Source organism: Vulpes lagopus, chromosome 13 (assembly GCF_018345385.1).
Source record: "Vulpes lagopus strain Blue_001 chromosome 13, ASM1834538v1, whole genome shotgun sequence".
Lineage (NCBI taxonomy): Eukaryota > Metazoa > Chordata > Mammalia > Carnivora > Canidae > Vulpes > Vulpes lagopus.
Window position 1 is genome coordinate 60,935,772 of NC_054836.1, and position 27,594 is coordinate 60,963,365.

Genomic DNA, 27,594 nt, shown 5'->3' on the forward strand with positions numbered 1-27,594 from the left:
AACTAATAGTGTTGTATGTCAACTATACTTCAACAAAAAAATTAAGCTGTAAAATGAATTGGTGATCACAAATTGAAACACTAACACTGATAACAAAGTTTAAATATGAACTACTTCTTCAAACTCAGAAAGTTCTGATACAGCATTAATATTAGCTACCATTTTATTTTAATTAAGGACAAATCCTTTGAGTGTTATGCATGGCCTTTGTTTTCTGCTGAGTGAAAAAGGTAGCAGCTATGCTTGAGAACATAGGTTGGAGGAGATTATATTGTTTTTCCTTATTTTGTTTTCATAATTGGGAGCAGTATGGCATTTGGGTAGATTATGCATGTTAGTCAGAGTCTTCAGAATGCTGTTGGTCTTTCGGGTAACATGAGGTGGTAGTTAAAGTTATATCTTCTTGGTATGTAGTTGAGCAAATTGAAATGTTTTTCTGAACATCTTGTTCTGAGTTTATATCGGACGTAGAGGTGAAATGTGTGTCTTGCACTGAGCTTTGGCAGGAGGAACAATTACAATCTGGCTTTTTGTCTTCCAACTGCAGGTTGTATAGGTTTTGGCTCTCACTTTTCATGTCTTCTGATTTGTTGTCTGTTTGCATGGTGTTTGTTTGCATATCTTTTTTTTGGGTATCTGTGTATTTAAGGTCTTGTTGGTGCTTATCCTGATACTGACTGTCTTGAAATGGAATGCTCTGTAATTGTTGAGGTCGAGTTATGGTATGCACAGCTTGGACATCTTGGTGTAGAGCCTTCTGCTTTAGGGATTCTTTTTCTAATAGATCTTGGGTTTGCTGGATTTGAGATTCCCACTTTAGGGGATGCGGCATTTCTAATTGCATGTCCTGCACTTTCCAGTCTTTGCTTCTCCAGCCTTGAGCTTTCCAATCTTGGGATTGTTGGCCTGAAAATTGCCAGCCTTGGTGTTCCTGGATTTGGAGTTGCCCATCTTGATGTGGCTGCTTTAGAGATTTCTCCTCTTGGACCTGCAGGTCTTCAGTTTGCTGGTATTTGCTTTGTTTCTTGATGGCTTGCCCCTTATAAACCTGTAGAGCTTTATCTTGTCTTTCTTTGTGTTGTCTCATTGGAGATTGCTTCTCTCTGTCCTGTTGATCTTCACCTTGCCTTTGTAATTGTTCCCATTGGACCACCTGGACCTCAGCTTGCTGATCTAGGTGTTGCTGTCTGTCTTGCTTAACTTGGATTTGCTTATCTATAGAGTGCCTCTTTGGAGATAGCCAGTCCTTGATGTGCTGGTCTAGGGATTTCCTTTTAAGGGATTGTTGGCCTTGAATTTGCTGGTCTAGGGCTTTCTGTTTTGGAGATTGCAAGCTTTTGTTTTGTTGCTCTAAATTAGGTGACTTTAGAGATTGCAAATTTTCATTTTGCCAGTCTAGGGATTGCCACTTTGAGGATTTCCTGCTATGGAAGTCCTCCTTAGATTTCCATTCTTGGGTCAGTAACTTGACTTCTGATTGCATATCTTGATATGCTGCTTGCATATATTGTTGGTTTTGTTGTTGAAACTCTAAGGACTGCTGATTTAGGCGTTGTATATTAGAGGACTGTGCAGCATGGAATGTTGGGGCTTCAAATAGCATGACTTGTGTAGGCAGAGTTTGTATCTGGGAAAGCAGATTTTGGTTAGGCATGTCTTGGGGTGGTAGATGTGGGGATAGCATGTCTTGAGATGGTATGTTCTGGGATGATATGTCTTGATAAGGAGAATTTTGATGTGCAATTCCTAGGGATTGTAGGTCTTCGGATGATATGTCTTGGTATGGCATGTCTTCTGATGTTAGGCCATGAGGCTGCATGAAATGGGGTTTTGGGGCTTCAGATACTAGGACTTGGGCTGGCAAAGCTTGGGATGGAAAGTCTTTAGGTGATAACGGTTGGGGCTTTTTTACAGAATAGGATGGAGAAACTTGGGATGGCAAAGCTTGGGACTGCTGCAGTTGGGTTTGCTTTTTTGGGAGTTGTGTGATAGCAGATTTTAGATCTTCATCTTCTATTTGTTTAGTAGGCAGGATATTTTCCGCGGGCTTTTTCTTTGATGCAGGAGGAAAAAGTTTCAGTTTAGTTTCTTCCTCATAAAGTTGTGAAAGTGGAGGGATACTTTTCCGTTGTTCATCTAGCACAGACTCAGAAGATGTATAATAAGTATTGCTACCCCTCCTCCTTGAATATCGAAAGGTTAAAGGATTTTTTGAGATTCTTAACTTGAAGAAAGTATAGCCTCCAATGAAAACAGGCTGTGTGTTTGATACTGAATCATTAGTAGAAGACTGTTCGTGAAACTCAAATTGTATTGCAGCATTTTCTTCAGGGGCAGATAGTGAACTATCTTGAATAACATCCGAAGGCAAGAAAAATACAATCTATAAAACCAAGGGTAGGGGAAACATTAATGTAACAATCAACTTTTGATATTCTTTTCTTCTTGTATTCCCAAGTGATTTTTCATCTCTGCCTTAAGATAGTAGATAGAACATAATACCTACACAAGGAGTCAGAAAACAAATATAACTACTAGCACTGGCTTTGCCATCAACTCATTGGTTTTATTTTGGACAAGTCATCACCTACTATTATCTCAAATATTGAAAAGGGGAATTTGATTAAGATTGTCTGAAGTATTCTTCCCATACTTAATATTATAAAGCTTCTCAGAAATTTAAAATTATCCACTCAGTATTCATATATTCAAGGTTTTTTAAAGATTTATTTATTTATTTCACTGAGAGAGCGAGTACAGAAGAGAGGGGGAGGGGAGAGGAACAGAAGGAGAGAGAGAGAGAGGCTCAGTCAGACTCCATTCTGAGTGTGGAGCCTCAGTGCTCAATCTCACAACCCTGAGATCACACCTGAGCTGAAAGCAAGAGTGCATTATTTAACTGACTATGTCACCCAGGTGCCCCCATATATTCAGTTTTATGATTTACTGTTGACCTACTAGATGAACTAGATACTGGAGATAAAAAAAAAATATTAGACGTGGGTTTTGCTTATAAGGTGCTCACAATGATAGGTAACCACGATATAAAGAGATGGCAATACAATTTAGCAAATGCTCTTATAGAATAGGTATTAAGCTCTTTGTGGGAATGTAGAGGATTATCAGATTTTGAAGACCATGAAATGTTTCATTGAGGAGTAATAGCTGATGGTTGAGTAGGAATTCCTTATCCAAAAAGGTCAGATGAAGTAAGATAGGAGTTGAAATCCAGGTAGAAATAAACAATGGGCACCAAAACACAAGGTTATAATGCAGTATTATGTGACGAGAGGGTAAGCAGTTAGACATTGCTAGATGGTGTGCTAGGCGCTATAAATTGAATGCTTGTGTCCCTCCAGATTTCTATGTTGAAACCTAATCTCCAATGTGATGGTTTTTAGAGGTAGGCTCTTTGGGAAGGAGATTAGATTATGGGGCTGGGTCTCCTGTAAATAGAATTCGTGCTTTTATAAAGGGACTTCAAAGAGCTCACTTGCCCCTTACTCCAAGCAAGGACACAGTGAGACTAACAACTATGAACCAGGGCTCTGAATCTGCCAGGACCTTAATATTGGACTTCCAGCTTTCAGAACTATGAGTAATAAATCTTTGTTGTTTAAGCCACTCTATCTGTGGTATAGCAGTACAAATAGACTAAGACACAAATCAATACCAAGAAGTGGGAGTGCTGCTGTAACAAATACCTAAAAATGTAGAAGTAGATATAGAACTGGGTGATGTTTGGAGCCTGGCCGACCTTGGAGGTGCTTGCTAGAAAAAGCTTATCTTGCTGTGAATGGACCATTAAGGGCTGTCGTGGTGAGCGTCCAGGAAGATAAAAGCCATAGATAAAGTATAAAGTCTCGGTCTTCTTCTTTTTTTTATTTTTTTTTCAAACCCTTGTGTCGAGGGCTAAGTCTCGGTCTTCTTAAAGAATACCTAAGTACTCCTGAACAAAATGTTGGTGGAAATATGAAAGATAAAGGTGATTCTGCTGAGGTCTCAGACAGAAATGAGGAATAGGTTATTGGAAGCTAGAAGAAAAGTGATCTTGGCTATAAAGTGCCAAAGAACTCGGCCAAATTGTATTTGTGTTCTGGTGTTAATGGAAGGTAAAACGTGCAATAGTGAATGAAATGATGAAATTTCATGTAATAAATGATATTATTAATAATTAACAATAAGTATTTTATGAAATTTAGCCAAAGCTATTTCTAAACAGTGTTGAAAGTGAGGGTTGGCTCCTTCAGGCAGCTAATAGTAAAATGTGAGAAGAGAGAAATTACTTAACAATGGAATTCTCTAGCAAAAAGGAAGCAGGACTTGATTGTTTGGAAGATTCCCAGTCTACCCACATTGCAAAAAATGAGAACACTAAGACTATGAAGCTTAATTTTTGCCTGATGAGGAAATTGGTATAGATCAGCCGTCTCAATAGAAGCCAGAACCTATTCTCCAAAACAATGGAAGAATGACACCGAAGGTGATTCAGAGTGTATCAGGGCTGCCACTCCTACCATGGGCCCAGAGTAAAGGGCCCTGGAAGAAGGATGGTTTCTAAGGGTAGGACCACCTCTCTGGTTTCCAGCTGAGCCAGAATGCCTCACCTTGGGGGCGCAGAGCTGTGCCAATGTTGAGAACTGCTGCATGGGTTGCAACCAGCTGAGCCATGGGATTGCGACCACATCCACTGAGATTTCAAAAGACGGGATTTCCTGACAGAGCCGTGGGCTTGGAATTCCAGCCTGCAAAGACTATAGGGCCCAGTCAGAGAGCTGCTGCAGGGGGCAGAGCTCAGGGGGAGAATGACTGTGGGGCCTTCCTGCTCACCCATGAGGGTGATATCACCTCCACAGTGAGCTTGGAAGTCAGAGCGTCTAGCTAAAGAGAATTATTCCTGAGCCTTAATGTTTGTTTACTCTGTTAGGTATTAGACTTACTTGGGACTTGAATTTTCTTTTCTCCTATTTCTCCCTTTTGGAAGAATACACCATATCATTTTGGAAGTTTGGTGTCATAACATGTTTGGTTTCATAGGTTCACAACTAAAGGAGAATGGATCATACGTTGAGTCTCACCGTATCTGATTTAGATGATATTTAGATGAAATTTTGGACTTGACTTTAAAGTTAATGCTAAAACAAGATAAGACTTTTGGGGCAATTGGGATGTAAATAATATATTTTTCATATGAAAAGGACAGGGATTTGGGGAGCAGGAATGGATGGAATATTATAGATTGAATTTGTTCCCCCTAAATTCATAAAACTTAATCCCCAGTGTGATGGTATTTGGAGGTGGGGGTCTTTGGGAGGTGATTAGATCATGAGGGTGAAGCCTTTATGAACGGAATTAATACTTTTATAGAAAGAAACCCAGATAGCACCCGTTCCCTTCCCTCCATCTGAAGACACAGTGAGAAGATGGCATCTATGAACCAAGAAGTGGGTGCCCACCAGGCTCTGAATCTACTAGCACTCTGATCTTGCACTTCCGGCCTCCAGAACTCTGAGAAATTTTTGCTGTTTGAGCCACTTAGTCCATGGTATTTTTGTTACAGCAGCATGAATATATCAGGACACTAGGGCAGGAAATTTGCGCTTTCCTCTACAGACAAGTGAGATCTATGGAAGTTTTTTAAGCAACTAAATGACAGCATCTGATACCACCTTTAGCCAATACTTCCAGTTCTTCAGTTTTGTTTTTATTTTTTGTTTGTTTGTTTTGTTTTTGAGAAAGGCTGTCATTATAGACCTATCTACTTAGTTTTGTCAGCCTATGTCCTTTCTTAGGTCATCCATAGAGTCAGAAGAAACTAATTGTTCTGTTCAATGAAGTGATTGGAACTCTGGGTGATTAAATAACCTAATTGTGACTACCTATTTGATTGATGGCTGGCCTAAAATGAGTCTCCGTGTTCTCTTATACTACACATTGTCATTCTCCATCTTCTAATTTGTTTTCACATCTATGTTTTATTGCCTTTGAAAGACTATTTATGCAAAGATTAATAGCACTTTAGGGGATATTTCTGCATTTTTACTCATCCTCAAACATTCGTTTCATTTGAATAGTATTTTTTTCATTTGTAAAAAGAAAGATTTGAAGGCATGAATTATAATTTCTTTAACTTTATTTAAGACTTTAAGTGTATAACTTTAAATGTACTCATCAGTGATTACCAGATGCTTGACAAGGTTCCAAAGTCATCTCAAATAATAGTTATAATATCCTTATGAGGTTATTAACCTTGTTTTATGACTCAGAGAACTGAGGTTTCAGTTAGTGTCACAGAGCTATTACTTGTGAAGCTGGGGTCATACATTGCAGTTGAATTCTAGATCCTGTGCTTTTCTCTCTATCTAATATATTTAATTTCTAATACATGCTTCTTTATAATAACCACTTCAGTTACACTTTACTCCAGGGTGGCTATGACTGAAGACTATATAAAATAATGCCTTGGGCATTGTGGTTGGCACAGAGAAGTTACTTGGTAAATATTGAGTTCACTTTCCCTTTCCTTTTCTTGAGATCAGGGTGCATATTACATGGTACCTTTGCATTCCCTGTTATACTTTGCACATTACTATGCCATTAAAAAACCCTTTTTGTGGAATTAAATTGAATAGTTATTCAGTGTAACTCATTTTAATATTGCTCGTAAAGAGTTTCATACTCTTCTGTGTTGTATCAAGAAAAGAACAGTATGTCAAATACCTGGGCTCAGATGAAATAATAAAAGTGTAAGCATGAGATGAAAAATTATAAAAATTGATATTCATTCATGATAAAAAAGTTTCTTTACAAATGAGGATAAATTTAGTCTATGAAAACCCTATAAGTAATATCATAATTAAGGGTAAAATATAAACCTTTTCAATCTATGGTTGGGAATTAGAAAAGATTGTAGTTGAAAACCAACAAAGTTGCAAGATTTATACTATCCGATTTTAAGGATTATTATTCTAGGGGAGCCTCAGGGAAGAAAGCAGAATAGGAAACTCCTGGAATTAATCTATTCATCTAGACAACAAATGTATTGGCAGAAACACTCTGAAATAACTATTTTGCAACTCTGGAATCTATGTGAACACTTGCAACTTCCAGGGGAAAACTTGGCTGGTAAATTCATGCATTATGTAAGTCAATTTAAGCCTTCAGCATCATAGTGACTACTTATCTCCCACTCCGAGCCTTTGACAGGCAGCTGGGGGATGGCAACCCATATTTCAGGGGCCATGGTGGGCAATTAGGATCATGTCTTCCAAATATCAGGTTTCTGTGTTTTAATTGCAGATTGCTGCTTCTAATCACTGATGTGTAGGCGCAGAGGCTAGATTCCATTATTTCAACACATCCTAACTGAAATAGCTCTATAGGAAATTACTCAACTTCCACTATTTTCTTTTTGAATTTTTAAAATTTATTTATTTTTCTTGATATTTAGAAACAATGGTATTTATGGGAGAATGTAGAAACCCACTATGCATGCCCAGGAAAAGAGGCAGGCTCAGAAAAGACCTGAGAAGTCCTGAAGCTTATCTCTGGCATAGAGATGCTCTACACCAATAAAAACAAACAAACAAAAACCACCAAAAACCCTAAGGCAGATGGATAATCTAATTTCCAGAGTTAACACAGTATAAGGTTCAAATGTTGACTTTTCAGTAAAAGAGATACCAAGGTATACAAAGAATCAGGAAAGTTTGGCCTATTCAGTGGAAGAAAATTAAGGAACACAAACATACCCAAGAAAGCTCAGACTTCATGTTTACAAAGGCTTTAAATCAATTATATTAAGGATGCTAAAAGAGCTAAAGAAAATCATGGGCAAATATAAGAAAATGATGTATGAACAAAATGAGAATATCAGTAAAGAGATATAAATTATAAAACAGAACCCAAAGGAATTTCTGGAGATGAAAAGTACAATTAAATATACACTAGAGGGGTTCCAAAGTAGATATGAGCAGTCAGAAGAACTAATCAAGAAACCTAAAGATAGAACAGTTGAAATTATTGAGTCTGAGGAACAGAAAAATAATTTAAAAACGTGAATAGAGTATATGTGACCCACAATAAGGCATTTAGAAAATAAATAAAAAATGGTAGAAGTAAGTTCATCTTTATTAGTATTTACTTTAAATATAGAAGGTTTAAGCTCTCCAATCAAGAGACAGAGATTGGCTGGATGGATAAAAACAAGACAAAATAGTTCAGTTTTGTACTGTGTACAAGAGACTGTAGATTCAAAAACACAAAGAAATTGAAAGTGAAATTATTGAAAAAATAATACCATGTAAAAACTACCAAGAGAATGCTTGGGGAGGGGGCTATATCAGATAAACTTTAAACCAAAAAAAAGATTATAGGAGACAAAGAAATACTTTATATATTAATGAAAGTTTTGATAGAACATGAAGATATAACAATTATAAACATTCACACATCTGATAACAGATCCTCAAAATATATGAAGCAAAATTGATATAGTGGAAAAATAGTTCTACAATAATAGTTGGAGGCTTCAGGGATCCCTGGGTGGCGCAGCGGTTTAGTGCCTGCCTTTGGCCCAGGGCGCGATCCTGGAGACCCGGGATCGAATCCCACGTCAGGCTCCTGGTGCATGGAGACTGCTTCTCCCTCTGCCTCTCTCTCTCTCTCTTTCTCTCTCTCTGTGACTATGATAAATAAATAAAAATTAAAAAAAATAGTTGGAGGCTTCAATACCTTACTTTCAAAAAGGGTAAAATGACCACACAGATGATAAGTAAAGAAACAGAGGGATAACCAACACAGTAAACCAATTAGACTTGACAGACATACACTGAACACTCCAAGCAACAAAAGCAAAAAACACATTCATTCATCTTAAGTGCATGCGGGACGTTCTTCAGGAGAGACTACATATTATGCCACAAAACAAGTTTCAATAGATTTGAAAGATACCATGCAAAATATCTTTTCTGGCCATACCTGGATAAAAATAGAAACTAATAATACAAGGAAAGCTGAAAAATTGACAAATATGTGGAAATTAAACAGCATATTCTTAAACAACCAGCAAGCCAAAAAAGAAATAAAAAAAGAATTTAGAAAATACTTTGATATTGAAGAAAACAAAAATAGCATACTGAAACTTATGGCATGCAGCAAAGGCTTTGTTGAGAGAAATATATAACTGTAAATGTCTATATTTGAAAAGAAGATCTCAAATCAGTACCCTAACTGTATATGGAATCAGGACAAGTAAAACAAACTAACCCAAAGCTAGAAGAAGGAAGAAAATAATAAATATTAGTGATAAAATAGAGAATAGAAAAACAATAGAGAGAATCATTGAAACCAGATATTGGTTCTTTGAGAAGATTAACAAAATCAACAAACTTATGGCTGGATTGAAAAAAGAAAAAAAGTAAAGAAGATACAGCAAATAACTAAAATAAGAGATGAAAATGAGGAGTCACTCAGCTGGTTAAGCATCTGCCTTCACCTCAGGTCATGATCTCAGGGTCCTGGAATCGAGTCCCATGTCTGGGCTCCCTCCTCAACAAGGGGTCTTCTTGCCCATTTTCCTACCCTCTGCCCTGCTTCTGCACCTGCTCTCTCTCTCAAATAAATAAAAATAAAATCTGAAAAAAATGGAAGTGAGGACATTGTTATATTATTACAGAGATTAAAAGGATATAAAAATATTAAGAACAATAGTATGCCCATAAATTAGATATTCTACAAGAAATGAATAAATTACTTGAAGCACACAAAATATCTTCACTGACTCAAAAAGAAACATAAAAAAACCCCTCTTGGATCAGATAGATTAACTGGTGAATTCTATTAAAGATTTAATGAAGAATTAATACCATTCATTCTCTTAACTCCTCCAAAAAATTGAAGAGAAGGGAAAAATTTTCAATTCATTCTATGAAGCTGACATTACCCTGATACTAAAGCTAGATAAAGACATTGCAAGAATAGAAAATTATCAATATCTGGGATCCCTGGGTGGCTCAGTGGTTTAGCGCCTGTCTTCGGCACAGGGAGTGATCCTGGAGTCCTGGTATCGAGTCCCACATCAGGCTCACTTCATGGGACCTGCTTCTCCCTCTGCCTGTGTCTCTGCCCCCCTCTCTCTCTCTGTGTCTCTCATGAATAAATAAATAAAATATTTAAAAAGAAAAGAAAATTATTAATATCTCTTGTCAAACATTTTCAGCAAAACATCAGTAAGTCAAATGTAGCAATATATCAAAAGGATTATTCATAATGACCAAATGAGACTTATGCCACATGTACAAAGATGGTTCAATATGAAAAAAATCAATAAATGTCACATTAATATAATGTAGGGGGGAAATCCACATGATCATCTCACTAGGAGAAGAAAAGGCATTTAACAAAATCCAATACCTATAAATGATAAAAAAAAGAAAACTCTCAGAAAATTAAGAATAGAGAGAAAATTCCTCAATGTGATAAATATACAACCAACATAATACTAAATGGTGAATGACTGAAATGTTTCCCCCTAAAATCAAGATTCAGACAAGAATGCCTGATTTCACCACTGCTACACAACACGGTAGTGGAAGCTGTACATATTATTGCTAAACAAAAAGAAGTAAAAGTCATCCAAAATGGAAATGAATAGGTAAAGCTATCACTTTTCATAGATGCCATAATCCTATATAGGGAACATGACAAAGAAACCACAAGAAAGCTCAAATAAATTCAGCAAAGTACAACATACAAGACCAACACATGATAATCAGTTGTGTTCCTGTATACCAGCCATCAGCATTCCGAAAAGAAAAGAAAATTCAGAAAACAATTCTATTTACAATACCATCTAAAATAATTAAATACTGAGGGATAAATATAACCAAGGAGATGAAAGATTTCTGTGCTAAAAGGTGTAAAATATTGCTGAAAATAATTAAAGTAGGTCTAAATAAATGGAAAGGCATCCTGTGTTCATCATAGGAACATCTGACATTGTTAAGATGCTAATACTACCCAAAGCTATCTACAGCTTAAATGCAATTCCTATTAAAATTCCAACAGCCTTTTTCTCAAAAATGGCAAAACCATTTCTCAAGTTCATATGGAATTCCAGAGGGCCCAAAAGGTAAAAAAAATATATATCTTAAAAAAAGAAGAACGATGTTGAAAGAATCACACTTCCCAATTTTGAAATTTAATAAAAAACTATAGTAATTAAGAAAGTATTGACATAAAGGCAGATATATGGACTAATGTAGTCAAAATAAACTAATGTAAATAGACTAATGTGGTCCAGAAATAAATCCTCATATGTATGGTCAATTGATTTTTTTAAATTTATTTATTTTAGAGAGAGTGAGCAAGGGGCAAAGGGAGATGGAGAGAGAATTCCAAGCAGACTCTGCCCCAAGCACAGAGCTCAGTTCCACAACCCTGAGATCATGACCTGAGCCAAAATCAATAGCTGGATGCTCTACTGACTGTACTACACAGGCACCCTCAGAGATTAGAACAGATATGTCTATACCAGTGTTCCTAGCAGCATTATTCACAATAGCCAAAGGGTGAAAAAAGGCTGTGTCCATCAACAGATGAATGATGAGGCAAAATGTGGAATATACACAAAATGGACTATTGTTTATCTATAAAAAGAATGAAATTTTGATAAATAAATATGAATGAACCTGGAAAACATTATGTGTAGCCAAGTAAAACAGATACAGAAGAAAAAGTATTATATGATTCTACTTTTATGAATTTTCTAGAATAATCAGTAGATAATGGAAAGTAGATGTAGAGACATAAAATAGACTAGAAGTTACCAAGGGCTGGAAGGAGGAGAGGGCTGGAACTAGAAGTTACCAAGGGCTGGAAGGGGAATTACGTTTATGGCACAGAGTTTGTATGGGGATGATGAAAAGTTTTAAGCATAGATAGTGGTGATGATTACACATCATTATGAATATATTTAATGTCACTGGATTGTATACTGAACAAATGGCTAAAATGACAGGTAGTATGTTATGAATATTTTACCATGATAAAAAAAATGATTACTACGCTAAAGCTGCAGAAATTAAGACAGTGTGGAATATGTGGAAGAACAGACCTACAGATCAATGAGACAAAATAGCGTCCAAGAGAAAACTATAAATAAGAGGTCAATTGATTTTCAACCAAGATGCCAAGGGGGAAAACGTTGCATTTTCAACAAATAGCATTGGCATAGCTGGATATCTTCATAGCAGGGGGTGCATGAACTTCTTACCTCACAGCTATATAATATGTAAAAGTTAACTTGAAATCTGTTACAGACATAACACAAAAGCTAAAACTGTGAGACCTCTACAAGAAAGTAGAGAAGAAAATATTTGCAATTTTGGTGTAGGCTTTGTTAGAACACAAAAAAGACTAACCATAAAAGAAAATAAATCATAGATTGGACTTCAACAAGTTTTTTACTTGAAAGAAACTGTTAAGAAAATGGAAAGGTAAACAAAGGCTGGAAAAAAATAGCAATACACATCTCTTAAAAAAAAGAACTTATATTAAGAATCATTTTTTAAAAAAGAATCATTTAAGTTCTTGTAATATTACTGCATAATAATGCAGTAACTGTTGGCTAATGGCGGTAACAGACACCTCCGTCCCCCCCAAAAAAAGATACATCAAGGACAATAAACGCAAAAAAAATCTCATTATCATTTGTCATCAAGGAGGTGAAAATTAAAATTACAATGAAATTCTACTATATGCCCGCTAGAAGAGCAAAAGTATTAATACAGCTGGCACGTGCAAGTGAGGGTGGTTATACAGAGCAGACTGGCAGGGGGACGAGCTATGTCTGAACAGAGGTGACCGGATAGCAGAGGGGGCAAGAAAAAGAAGCGTAGTTATCTCAAAGGGTGGAGTGAACCATCATGTTAAAGTTCTCTCTCCCTGACCTCTCTCACCTTAGAAGCTGCAGTTCAGCATCTGAGAATACTGCTCTGGCGACTAACAGGGCTCCTTGCAGTGTCCCAGTGCGAACCCTTTCTTAGAACAACATTGAACGCACCTCATTGGAGTTGGTCCAGCACTTGCTTCTGAAGGAGACGATAGTCACAGCGATGCTGAGCTCTGCTATGCTGATGATCAGTAAGACTGACAAAATTCCCTGCAAATAATGAGGATAAATATATGGCGTTTGAAATGAAAGCTCTATCATTTTAAAGATATAAGCCAAGGACTTCTTACACTGTAACACCAACAAGGGGAAATAACACATTTTAGAAGCTCCCATAGCCGTCAGTGATTGGACAATTTTCATCTTACCTCTTTTTTATAAGCAGAGATAACAAACATCAATGCTTATGGGGACCAGGCAACCATCCCAAATGAGTGGACCAGTAAGGAGGGGAGATGATAGAGAATAAAGGTATCCCCAGAATGCATCCATTACTCAGTTCTGAGCATAGTTGTCATGTGGGAACGTGGGCCCCGTGCCGTATTTTCCTTTCCTAAGGAAGCAGGATGTGCATATTTTTAATGTGAACATTTCTGGCTATTCATTCACTTGTGGGAACCAAATAGGACAAAATGCAGGCTGGATATAGCCCACAGACTGCTGTTTTGCCCACTGAGCCTTAACATAATAGATCAAAAAGCAATATAAGAAATAGCACGATGTCTAGAAAGCTTGGGCGGGGGAGACGGGAAGACCTGGGTACACTCAGGTCACACGTAACCTGGTCAAGCAACTGAGTCTGTCTGAACCTTGGTTTCCCTGCAACACATCCAGAAGCTTGGATATTCCATTTGTTGATAAAACCAAAATGATGTGTCTACCATAAAGTTGCCTCCTGGTCATTGTGAAACTTCTATCATAATAAGGAAGCAAACAGAGACAAATAAGTAGACAATTATTTACTTTGCTAAGTTGTATTAAGTGCTTTGAGAAAGTATTGGGAGCTAGCACTACTGTAATGGGAGATCCAAACAGGCCAGCACCGGGAAAGGTAGAGGTGCAATCAGGAAGGATTCCCCAATGAAGTGAAGTTTAAACTAAGGTTCAAGAACAAGGAGGGGTTGTAATTGGGCAGGTGGAAAGGGTTGGCACCAGACCGGGAACCGTTTGATGCAAGAGACAGCTGGTCTGAAGGCCCTGGACAGTGGGTATTTACCACATTAAGGAATTTGAGAAGGTGTCAGAAGTGTGGAGCGAGGAGGATAAAGACCTGAAACAATGTTGGAAAGGTAGATGAGGTAGTTGTTACAGGGTCTTGTAAACCTTTTAAGATTTGGGTCTTAATTCTGTGTTCCACAAGAAGCTATTGTGTAATGTGCTTGGATCTGCATTCTTAAATGATGGCTCTGGCAACAATGTAGACAGTGGATTGGCCTATGAGACAGAGGTCCATTCAGGAGATGTCTAGAATCCACTGTTCTGGCTTAAAAAAAAAAAAAATTAAAACAAAAAAGCTTATTTGTGACACTGGAATTTCACCAAGGAATCACGAGTCATACACGTGGGGTCTCAGAACAGATCCTCCCTGATTTTGTATGTAAACACGAATCCTGCAGTTCTCATCTACACAGAGTCAAAAATCTGGAGATTTAACCCTGTCAGTATACAGTTTCTTCCTGATACGTACTAACATGTACAGCAGTGGTGGTCTGTCCACTAGAAAAAAAGAGTGAAGGATTATGATGTTGTATGTCTTGGCCCAATTAGGACAGGACTGTGTTCCTCTCATAGCTTTTCTGGCTTTCCTTAGTAACTTTTTTTGAGACTGATTCTGGAGTTTATCTCAGAACATATGAGAGTGTCCTTATGCTTGCTTTTATGGATCATTGTCAGGATCAAAGAAAATCTTGTGTCCAGGAACTGGTAGCTCTTTTCTCTTTCCTTCTTTATTGGGAAAGACAGTTTCCTGTGATTCTCTTTCACTTCCATTCAAACAGGTCAAATCCCATTAAAGTTCGAGGACCAAAGCCTTCAAGATGTGGCTGACAGAAATAAAATGAAAGCCCAGGATTTACTTGGGGAAGTAAAGGGCAAGGCCTTTTGGAGGCATTGATATGTCAGCATAAAAGTGACAGCCACTGAATATCTACTAGATAAACACTAAAAATTACCTCTAAAGTTGGGTTTCCTGGCTCATCTGCTGTGATGAATGAAATTGCTATATTGATGTAAAATGACTTATGTTATAAAATAATGAAAATACTTTATGAAGTAGCTCAAACACCTTCTCTTACTATATTTTATTTTTAGTATTAATTGGGTAAACTTTTTAAAGAAAGATTTATTTATTTGAGAAAGAGAGAATGCATGCACACAAGCAGGGGAAGGGGCAGAGGGAGAGGGAGAAGCAGACTCCCCACTGAGCAGGGAGCCTGTCTCAGGGCTTGATCCCAGAACCCTGAGATCATGACCTGAGCCCAAGGCAGCCAGTTAACTGACTGGGCCACCCAGGTGCCCCAATTGGGTAAACTTTTCAGACCGTTTTGTTCTTTACTAATTCTGAAAAGGTAAAATTCAATCCAAATCCGGGTCAATACTACTAGTAATAGCTAGAACCTATTGACTGTTTACACTGTGCCAGGCAGTATTATTTTAATTTAAGTAACTCTCATGACAACCCAATGCAGGACATATTCTTATCATCTTCATTTTCCACACAAAGAAAACAGGTTCGGAGAGCTTACAAGATCAGGATCAGATCCTGCATCACAGTACACTTTTCAATAGTTCAAATGCTAACTAACTTCCCTTACTGGAATCAAAGTTAATGAATTGATGCATCATGATCCTAGTTCAAATCAGATGGTATAGACCCACCGTACAGAGTAGGAGCACTTACGTTGTAAAGAACTCTACCTATAACACAGATTCCTTCCAGGGAAGGCGTCTGGCAGTATTTGTGCTGGTATCTGTAGCTGATAATGGTTAGAATAATCCCAGCCACTGCAACCAAGGAGCTGATAACATTCATGGCTGTGACACCTTGTCCCTAGAAAATAGTTTTAAAAACAATATTAAAATAAATAAAAATGAAATGAAACCAAAAATAACCATGTAAGAAATCTGTAGTGCTTTTGTATTTCCAGATACCCCTCAGGGATGAATTACTCCATCAGGTGGGTATGCTTGAAAGGCATGGTAAGTTAAATACTGAGTCATTGAAGTCAGAAGACAAACTAAGTTTTAGTTTTCAGTCAGCCAAGAAAGAGAATGAGTAGAGAAGAAGGAGTGCTCTATAGTTAGTGCTAAAAAAATTTTCATTTTATCCTAATGCACCATCTTTCATAATCTGCAAGCAAAATGGTATGTTAGGAAATATCTTCACCTTGTAATTAGACCCGAGTTTGAGTCCTAGTGAACTAGGACCTTGTGTAAGATAAGTTAATCTCTTCGAATTTAAATTTTTACCTCAAAAAAAAAAAAAAAAAAAGAGAGAGAGAGAGAATAATGTCACCTAATTTTAGAGTAGTATCCATTTATTCATTTACTCTAATAAATTTTTAGTGTGCCCCAACTATGTGTCCAGGACTGCATATGGCCCATGAGACACAAAGAGAGACACAGGTCCTGCCTTCGTGTGACTTACATTCATTCCTCCAGGGATTCAAACAGTAGCCAACCATATCACCTACATATTTACTGATGGCAACAAATTTAGACTGGGTTTTAATGATTTCCTTTTTTGATTGCAGTGTCCCAACATGGAAGGTATATGAAAAAGTCCAGATTGCCCCACCAAATTCCCTTCTCTCTCTCCCTACACACACACACACACACACACACACACACACACACACATACATATGCTGGACTGTCTTATTCATACCTCTCCCGGCACTGCTATCGCTTTATTTTTTTTAAAGGAAAAACAACGAAAAACCTCATATTTCAAATCAGTAGATATTTACTAGATCTTGATTGTGTATGCCTGTTGTGAGGGCATGCAGTGATGCATTCACACAGCCTGTCCTATCCTGGAGCAGCTGTGGCTTAGGGCGGCAGGACTTAGAAGTATTCCTATGACTTAAGGGTTACCCCAAGCACAGGCCTTTACAATAAATAGGCACTTTGGTGGAAAATGCGCAGGATAGACAGATATTCTATCTCTACCAGTCCTCAGTCCTTTGCTCTTCTGGGCTCTGTTCTGGCTCCCATAGGACATTTAATGGACTAAAATTTCTAGATCCGCAATCCCCCAATGTGTTTTGTGCCTTATGGTTTACAGAGAATATGCCCAGTCTTTGTCTCATCTGACCCTCATTATGGTTTTGTGATGTAGGCAGATCACTTCTTATCCCCACAGTACAGCTGAGTAAGGTTCAGGGACGGAGTGATTGTAAGCAACCCTGCAGTTGGTGGAAGAGCTGAGAGGGAAGGCCAGATCTTCCAATGCTCAATTCAGTGTTTGTGCCTCCATAGTGATCTGCCTGCCTCTGTGTAGCTCTCACTGGGTCAGGGGTAGGTCCTTCGTTTATTCTTCCGCTCTGAAAGGAATTGATGTGGAGAGAAGAACAGCATTTGGGGCTTTATTTGCATTGTTTGTATTTATTTCTACACGTAGAGAGAGATGGGGACTTCTATCCCATCAGAGCTGTCCTATGGTCTGTAGCTATCCCTAGAGGAAAATGGCAGAGGACCATAAAAACATGGTTAAAAAGGCTTTAAGAGAAGCCTTACATCTTCAGAGAGAAAAAAAAAAGTTGTGAGAAAGAAGTACAAACTTTTAAGTATCTTTTATATGTAATATTTTTCTTAAAAGTTTGTCTTTGTTTATTTGAGAGCAGAGTGAGAGTGACAGTGAGAGCACGAGGGTGAATGGGGATGAGGGGCAGAGGAAGAGGGACGAGCTGACCACCTGCTATGCTGGGACCCTGATTGGGGCTTGATCCTGGGATCATGACCTGAACTCTAGGCAGATGCTTAACCAACTGAGCCGCTTGATGCCCCTATATGTAATATGTTACTAAATTTTCAGAATAACCCTTTGAAGTACTTTTCCCTTCAAGTTGACACAGCAATGAGTGATAGCCTTGATTCCAGCCCACAATGATCTGACATCAATGCCAGACTCTTTTCTTCAGGCTTTGGGTAGGTCCCAAAGGAAATCTTCTGTAGATTGGGGTGAGGGGGAGGGAGATTACAGTGATTCTGAGATTGGCTTTGGTTAGAACAGGGTTTCTCAAACTTGGCACTACAGACATTTTGGGCTAGATCACTTTTTTTAAAGATTTTATGTATTTACTTGAAAAAGAGAGAGCATACACACAAGCAGGCAGAGGGAGAGGGAGAAGCAGACTCCCCACTGAGCAGGGACCCTGATGCAGGGCTCAATCCCAGGGTCCTGGGATCATGACCTGAGCTGAACGCAGACGCTTAACCAACTGAGCCACCCAGACACCCTCAGATCATTATTTTTTGTTATGGGAGACTTTTCTAAGCATTTTAGAATGCTTAGAAACACTTCTACCTGCTAGATGACAATAGTAGCCTGCAACCTAGTTGTCCCACCTAAAAAAGTCTTCAGATACTGTCAGATATTTCTGGGGGAAGAGGCAAAATTATTCCCAGTTAAAAACCATTGAGTTAGAGGAATATAGAATGGTTTCCAACAAGAAACTCTTTCAGATTATTTGACCAGGGAAATGGGAACTAGTAGAAGGGTAAAGGTTAGTGGTGACATTGGCAAATAGGAATGACCGGAACTGCAAAACTTGATGTTTAAGGATATTCCTGAGATCCTTTACTACTAAAGGTTTCATACACAAAGACGATGTAAAGTAAATAGATGATGTTAAATTACATAGAAGTCACAAAAATAACTTACCATACATTTTGCCTTGTCATTGATTCCTGTGAGGTATCCTGTAATAACATACTGTTAAGAAGAAAAGAGATAAAAGTCAACAGGTGATGTGTTTTTGACTCCCTTACAATATAATTTCCTTTGGAGGTTATATAATTTCCTTTGGAGGTTATATTGTAATCTGTACGTCTGCAAATCTCCTGGACCATGTAGTCTTTCCACCTGAGCATCAGGGAGGAAGAAGAGTAGGCACTGGCACCGATGCAAAATGAAATATTGTGCTAGGCATACTCAGCACTGAATAACAGGATCAGCTGAGAGAGGCAGGCCCCTCATTACGGTCCAAAAGGTACCACTGAGATGTTTCTCCCAACTGGGCTCTAAATTGGAAGATAATTCTGGGCTCTGGGCCTGGTGGAGGGAAGGGAAGGGTGTTGGAGGTGTGGAAGGAGACTTTCTCAAGCAGAACACTCTAAAGGCTGATAAGAGGGCTTGCATCTAATATAATTATCTCAGCCACTTCTTTATCTGGGATATAACTCAGGGAAGATGAGAACTCTGTCACCCAAAGTGGAGCCCCTTACTTTTAATATTCTGGGCATAGAAACCTCTTTTGTAGGAATTGGTGTTGGACCTTGAGGACATCTGGATCTTGGTGTTCAGGGACCTCAAGGTGACAAGCAGAGATCAGAAAGTTACCTTTGATTCCTCCATTCACTTCATTGCCCACAATGGATCCCCACTGGATCAATTCTACCTCCAAATCACTCTCAAAGCTTTCTATCTCCACTGTCGTTTCCATGCCTGGATTCTTGTAGCCTCCTCCCAACCAGCTGTCCCAGGTTTGCTGCTACCATCCTCGAATTCAGTTACCACTCAGAAAAACCAATGATGTTTTAAAGATGACAGTCTTCAAATGTCACTCTCCTCTCTAAAGATTATCAGCAGGTTTCCTTTAATCTCATATTAAAATTCCATATTCTTGGGACACCTGAGTGGCTCAGGGGTTGAGCATCTGCATTTGACTCAGGGTGTGATCCCTGGGTCCTGGGGTCGAGTCCTTTATCGGGCTCCTGCAGAGACCCTTCTTCTCCCTCTGCCTGTGTGTCTGCTTCTCTTCTCTCTCTCTCCTCTCTCGAATAAATAAATAAAATCTTAAAAAAATAAAAATTAAATAAAATTCCATATTGTTAATATGATTACAAAGGGCATGACCTGTTTGCAGTCTACATTTTTGGTTTCATTTTGTACCACTACCATAGATTCATTGGTCTTCTTTCTGTTGCTCTTTCCCACATCAAGCCTTTCACTTATGCTTTGCTTTTGTCAGGGCATCCTTTCCTTCCACTCCACCCAGTGAACACCTATGTGCAAAGCACTTCCCTGATCTCCAAGCCAGGTGAATTCTTCCTTAAATATTCACAGGGCATCTGGAACTTCTCTCTTATCGAGTGCAAGTAAAATAACATATCTGTGGAGGGTTTTTTTGCTTTCTTTTGCTTTTTACTTTCCCACTTCTAGCCTCCCTATTATATGACAAACCCTATCTATTTCTAAGAAGAGCAATTCATTACTTCCCTCAAAGAGCCTTGTTTGCCACTATGCTCGGTACCTGCAGCTCTACCAAAGATAGAGTATGGGCCTAGCAAATATCATTTTAGTGGAGAGTGGAGTTTTAAAGAGTGGTATGTGAGAATCTCACTAGAATTCATGCAAGTAGATCACACACAGTCACACTGGGGAAATTCTGTTGTGAAATGGGGAAGTGGGGTTTTGTCTTTTTGATTCTCTACAGTGCAGGATGTGTAGTATGAAAATTATAGTCATTATATTATTTATATTTGGAAAATGAAAACACTGCTAGTTGATTTTGAAATGCAGATCATAGAAAAGGTATGGCATATTTATATTTATCAAAAGAGATCTGGGTTTTTAATAGAGACAATAGCCTCATTTAGTTATTATTTCACTCATTTATTCATTGAGTGATGAATTCATTTATATCTACTATGCAGCAGGCATGATTCTAGCTTCTAAACAATTAAAACAGATAGTATTCTTACCATCCTGAGAGGGTATGTTCTGGTGGGGGAAGGTGTAATGAGTCTCCCCTTAAATATTGTGGCAGAAGATTAGGAACCAAAGCTGTGGGGATTGGATACAAATAACACTCTACTAAGAATTATATGTATGGCTCCATAATTAACTCGATGAGTGGCATTCATAAAATTGTCTCTGGGAATCATAAGGGGATGAAACCATAATAATCATCTTTAGAATTCTTCTTAAGTTATGAGAGTCTATGATTCTATGAATGTTAGCTAGATATTCATAAGTTATTATCTATTCTTGAGATTAAACTACATGATACTAAACAACCAATGAGTCAATGAGGCAATCAAAGAAGATATTAAAAAAAACATGTAGACAAATGAAAATGAAAACACATTGGTCCAAAATCTTTGGGATGCAGTGAAAGCAGTTCTAAGAGGGAAATAATATAGTGATACAGTCCTACTTCAAGAAGAAAAAACTCAAATAATTTAACCTTACATATAAAGGAACTAGAAAAAGAAAGAACAAACAAAGCCCAAGGTGAGTAGAGGAAGGAAATAATAAAAAGCATAGTACAAATAAATAGCATAGAGACTTTAAAAAATAGAAAAAAAATCAGTAAAACCAAGAACTGGTTCTTTGTACAGATAAACAAAACTGATAAATTCTTTTTTTTTTTTATTTATTTATGATAGTCATACAGAGAGAGAGAGAGGCAGAGACACAGGCAGAGGGAGAAGCAGGCTCCATACACCGGGAGCCCGACGTGGGATTCGATCCCGGGTCTCCAGGATCGCGCCTTGGGCCAAAGGCAGGCGCCAAACCGCTGCGCCACCCAGGGATCCCAAAACTGATAAATTCTTAGCCAGATTTATCAAGGAAAAAAAAAAAAAAGGAAAAGGACCCAAATAAATAAAATCAGAAATGAGAGAGGGGAAGTAACAACCGACACCACAGAAATACAAAGGATTATAAGAGAATATCATGAAAATTTTATGCCAAATAATTGGACTACGTATAAGAAATGAATAATTTCCTAAAAACATCCAATCTTACAAAACAGAATTAGGAAGAAATAGAAAATCTGAACAGTCTGCTTACCAGTAACGAAATTGAATCAGTAATAAAAAATATTCTACTGCGGTGCCTGAGTGGCTCAGTTAGTTAAGCACCTGACTCTTGATTTTGGCTCAGGTCATGATCTCAGGTGAGATTGAGCCCCAGATTAGGCTCTGCACTGTGTGTGGAGCCTGCTTAAAATTCTCTCTCTCCCTCTGCCCCTCCCCACATGTGCTTGACCTCTGTCTAAAACAAAAACAAAAACAAAAACAAAAAAATCTATTCAAAAAGTGAAAGTCCAGGACCAGATGGATTCACAGGTGAAATCTACCAAACATTTAAATAGGTTAACATCTCTTTTTCTGAAAATATTCCACAGAATAGAAGAGGAAATAAAGCTTCTAAAGATATTCTATAAGGCCAGAATTATCCTGACCCCAAAACCAGACAAAGACACCACAAAAAAGGAAGACTACAGGCCAATATCCCTGATGAATATACTCAAAAATCCTCAACAAAACATTAGAAAGCTACATTCAACAATAACATTAGAAAGATAATTCACCATGATCAAGTGAGATTTATTGCAAGGGTGGTTCAATATTTGCAAATCAACATGATACACCACATCAACAAAAAGAATGATAAAAATTATATGATCAATTTGATAAATGCAGAAAAAGCATTTGATAAAATTCAATATCCATTCATGATAAAAACATTCAACAAAGTGGGTTTAGAAGGACAAGCCAGAATATAATAAAGGCCATGTATGAAAAATCCATAACTAACATCATACTTAATGGTGAAAAACTGAGAACTTCTCTGCTAAGATCAGGAACAAGACAAGGATGTCCACTCTCACCACTTTTATTCAACATATTACTGGAAGTCCTAGCCACAGCAATCAGACAAGAAAAAGAAATAAGAGGCAACACTATTGCTAAAGAAGTCACCATTTGCAGATGACATGATATTATGCATAGAAAAATCCTAAAGACTCTAACAAAACACTACTAGATATAATAAATGAATTCAGTAAAGTTGCAGGATACAAAATTAATACCAAGAAATCAGTAGTGTTTCTATACACGAATACCAAAGTAGCAGAAAGAAAAGGAGACAACTCCATTTACAGTTGTACTAAAATGAATCAAATACCTAGAAATAAACTTAAGCAGGGAGGTGAAAGACGTGTACTCTGAAAACTATGAAACATAGCTGAAGGAAATTTAAGATGACACAATAAATGGAAATATAATTCCCATGTTCATGGATTGGAAGAATTAATATTGCTAAAATGTTAATACTGCCCAAAGCAATCTATAGATTCAATGCAATCTCTATCAAAATGTCATCAGAATTTTTCACAGACCTAGAGCAAGTAGTACAGGAGTACTAAATTTGTATGGAACTACAAAAACTCTGAGTAGCCAAATCAATCTTGAGAAAGAAAAACGAGCTGGAGGTGTCACAGTTCCAGATTTCAGGATATACTACAAAGTTGCAGTAATTAAAACAGTATGGTAGTGGCACAAAAATATACACATAGATCATTAGATTAGAATAGAGAGCCCATAAATAAACCCATAATAATATGTTCAATTAATCTGTGACAAAGAAGATAAGAATATACAATGGGGAAAGGCAGCCTCTTCAATGAACGAAGCTGGGAAAGCTAGAAAGCTACATGTAAAAAAGAATGAAACTGAACCACTTTCTCTGACACCATACATAAAAATAAACTCAAGATTAATCACACCTAAGCCTGAAACAATAAAAATCTTAGAAAGGAACAAGGGAAGTAATTTTTTTCTGGCCATAGAAACATTTTTCAGGATATGTCTTCTAAGACAGGGGAAACAAAAGTAAAAATAAATTACTGGGACTACCTCAGAATAAAAGCTTTTGCACAGTGAAGGAAAACATCAACAAAATTTTAAAAGACTACCTAATGGATGGGAGAAGATATTAGCAAATGATATGTCAAATAAGGGGTTAATCTCTCAAATATATAAAGAACTTACACAATTCAACACAAAAAAAACAAAGCAAAACAGAAAAACCAATCTGATTAAAAATGGACAGAGGACCTGAATAGATGTTTTCCCAAAAGGACATTCACATTGCCAACAGACACATGATAAGATGCTCAACATTATGATCACCAAGAAAATGCAAATCAAAACCACAATTGGCGTCTCCTTACATTTATAGATCAAAGGGAAATAAGAAGTGTTGATGAGGATATGGAGAAAAAGGAACTCTCACGCAGTGTTGGTAGGAACGTAAATTAGTATTGCCACTGTGGAAAATAGTACGGAATTTCTTCAAAAAATTAAAAATAGAAAGACCATATGATCTATTAATTCCACTACTTATTATTTACTTAAAGAAAACAAAAGAACCCACTAATTGGAAAAGTTATATGCACCCCTATGTTTATTGCAGCATTATTTACAATAGTCGAGATACAGAAGCAACCTAAGCGTCCATTGATAGACAGATAAGGAAGATGTGGTACATACAGGGGAATATTACACAGCTATAGAAAGGATGAAATTGTGCCATTTGAGACAACATGGATGGAACTAGAAGGTATTATGCTAAATGAAATAAGTCAAACTGGAAAAGATGCCATGTGATTTCACTCATGTGGAATCTCACAAAAAATGAACAAACAGATTCAGACCTATAAATACAGAGAACTAACTGACTGTTACCAGAGGAGAGGGGGTTGGGGCTGGAGAAAAAGGGTGAAGGGGAGAGGGGCATACAGGCCTCCAGTTATGGAATGAATAAGTCATGCGAATAAATGGCACAGCGTGAAGCATCCAGTCGCTGATACCGCAGTAGAGATGTCTGGCGACAGGTGGTAGCTACGTTTGTGGTGAGCGCAGGATAATGTATAAACTTGTGAAATCAGTATGTTGTTCACCTGAAAGTAATGTAACATTGTGTGTCATCTGTACTCAAATAAAAATTGTTATCTACTCTTAAATTCCATTTCCATATTTGCAAAGAAGAGAGTAGGACATTCGCCTGTCTCATCTCCCGTTGGTGATAAGGAGCAAATGACTATTCTACGCACAGGGCTTTGGGAACTTTTAAGCACTGTACACCTAGGAGAAGTTACCGCTGTGGTGATGGTAGTGCGATGACTAAATGAGTCACTTCTCTGGCCACAGAAGGGACAATCTGGTTTCCTTGGGGACCATATTCATGGGATTCATTATGCCAGGACCTGGGGCAGTTCAAACCAGTCTTGACCATAATCTTAACCATAATTTCTCCAAAGCTCCTAGCTGACAGTACTCACAATAAGTGCTCCCCAGAATGGATATCCTGTGAGGAAAACGAGGGGAAACCTCTGGGAGAAATTGATGTAATTAAATGCAAATATACTTCCAACGCCCACAATGATCGATGCAAGCAGGATCTGGAGAACCTGTGAGGAAAGAAATGGGTCCATGAGATCAGAAGTGCCCCAGCTCACTGGGCTCCTCCGGGTCCCTGGGCATACCACCTTGCTTACGTCACACCTCCCTCCACATGAATGCCTTTCCCTTCCACCTGCCAGCTGCCCTCAGATTTTCCGTTGTCTGTTTCCTCACCACACCCACCTGGTCCTTCAGGTTCGTGAGCCTCACTCTCGTCCTTCGCTACTTACTGAAGCCCCCGTGTTACCAATTTCCCTTGCAGCAGACAGATTTAAATATAAGCCTGGCCTACTTGTAAGCTCCTTGAGGACAGAGACTGCAAACTCTTCACTTTGCACGTTTTCCCGTCTATAGCTCCAGCATCCTCCTCCTGTCCCCAGTCCCCAGCACACACACATTTTCCGCACCCAGTGCATGCTGTTGGAGCCCACTTCTCTAAAAATTTGAAGTGTGCTGATCTAGAGTGGAGAGGCTGGGGTGAGTTCTCTTCTGCTCCTCAGACAGGAGCCTGTCTAGAGGTGACAGTAATCCACTGGGTTTAGCAGGCTGTTAGGAGTCTGTGCCGTGGTGCTCTTGCAGAGAGGGCAGCTCTTCTTGGAACAGAGCTTCTCTTCAAGCATTCTGGATTTTTCCCCATGCATTGACCACAAGTAGTGATTTTCTTCTTTTACAAAGGGTGGAGGCTGTGTACACAGCCCTCCTCTAGGTGCATATATGACTGAAAATGTTTTGTCTAGTTTGTGGCTTACTATGAGCTTTGAATATAGTTTTCAAACAACTCCCAATGCCTGTGACAGCACAAAGGGAAAGTTTAATCTCTCCTTGAATGGCTTTTAGCTCCAAGGGAGGCGCCACCATGTCCTGAGGTCACCTCATCAATAAAATATTTGGAAAAATTATACCAGTTTCCTTCATCCTCTCTGATAGAATTCAAAGAGCAGTACTAACTCCTCATGAAACAGCCCTAGGATTTCCTCAGTGTTAGGAAGTTATAGTCAAACTGTGGAAAGAGCCCAGATGCCCCTCAACAGATGAATGGGTAGAGAAGATGTGCTAAATACACAATGGAATACTACCCAGCGAAAAAGAATGACATCTTGACATTTGTAATGATATGCATGGAACTAGAGCAAAGCAAAATAAGTGAATCAGAGAAAGGCAATTATATGGTTTCACTCATATGTGGAATTTAAGAAACAAAACAGAGGAGCACAGGGGAAGGGGGGAAATAAAACAAGATGAAATCAGACAGGAAGACAAACCATGAGAGACTCTTAACTATAGGGAACAAACTGAGGGTTACTGGGGGGTGGGGGACGGGGCCACTGGGTGATGAGCATTAAGGAGGGCACGTGATGTGATGAACACTGGTTGTGATATGCAACTTACGATTAACTGAACTCTTCATCTGAAAATAATTTACTATATATGTTGGCTAATTAAATTTAAACAACAAAAATAAAGATGATAAATAAAAATAAATAAATAAATAAATAAATAAATAAATACTGTTTTTTTTCCAGCATTAAATAAACCTCCAGAAGCATTTCTAAGACATGCTTATAAATAAGATATTTACAAGGCAAACTGTGCGTTTCTAAGCAGAACTTTTATTTCTCTTATTTATCAAAAACCAGGGAAATGGTAATATTTGCTATATATTGGTTCTTCTACTGAAGATCAAGGTTATTTGTACAAGCAAGTGACTTAGAAGTTTTTATGATTAGTCAAGAAGGAAACATTAAGATGAAAAGCGACAAAAAAAAAAAAAAAAAGAAGGGGAATCAAGTCCCTTCCTGAAAAAGCCTCCAGGCAGACACACCTGGAAAAAAAACAGCTTCTTTTCTCCTTTCCAGGAAAACCCGCAGATGGGAGAGGACTTACCCCCAAGACTTTTGGCTCTCCCTTCAGGAAATCCAGCAGAGAGCTCTGAGGTCCATAGGGAAATGCAGTCAGTATTGTATCATTTGGTTGTATAGTGATGACATGGGCGGATCTTTTGACTTCAGATGATGACTCCATGATTCATTGGCAGAGCTCTATTAAGAGTGAGTGAGTGAGTGAGTGATCGCTGCAGCCAAAACCATGGTCTTCCATCAGTCTTACATGGAGCAATGAACCTTCGTGGTTGCTCTCCTCGCTCCTAGAACCCAGAACCACAGTCATTGAGTCATAGAGTCTAAGAATTCTAGAGCACATCCAGCCCCCTGAATCCTGGTGGAAGA

At 38.2% G+C, this 27,594-nt stretch overlaps 1 protein-coding gene across 1 annotated transcript; it reads right to left on the minus strand.

Moving 5' to 3' along the window:
- Positions 1–334: 334 nt before the first annotated feature.
- On the minus strand, positions 335–27,391 carry MS4A14 (membrane spanning 4-domains A14). Its single transcript, XM_041727524.1, has 8 exons — positions 27,254–27,391; positions 25,249–25,377; positions 18,837–18,887; positions 15,852–16,001; positions 13,064–13,162; positions 1,775–2,383; positions 1,160–1,714; positions 335–1,006 (listed from the first exon to the last, which is right to left on the minus strand). The coding sequence occupies exons 1-8, from the start codon at positions 27,389–27,391 to the stop codon at positions 335–337; spliced, it is 2,403 nt and encodes an 800-aa protein (XP_041583458.1).
- Positions 27,392–27,594: the final 203 nt, after the last annotated feature.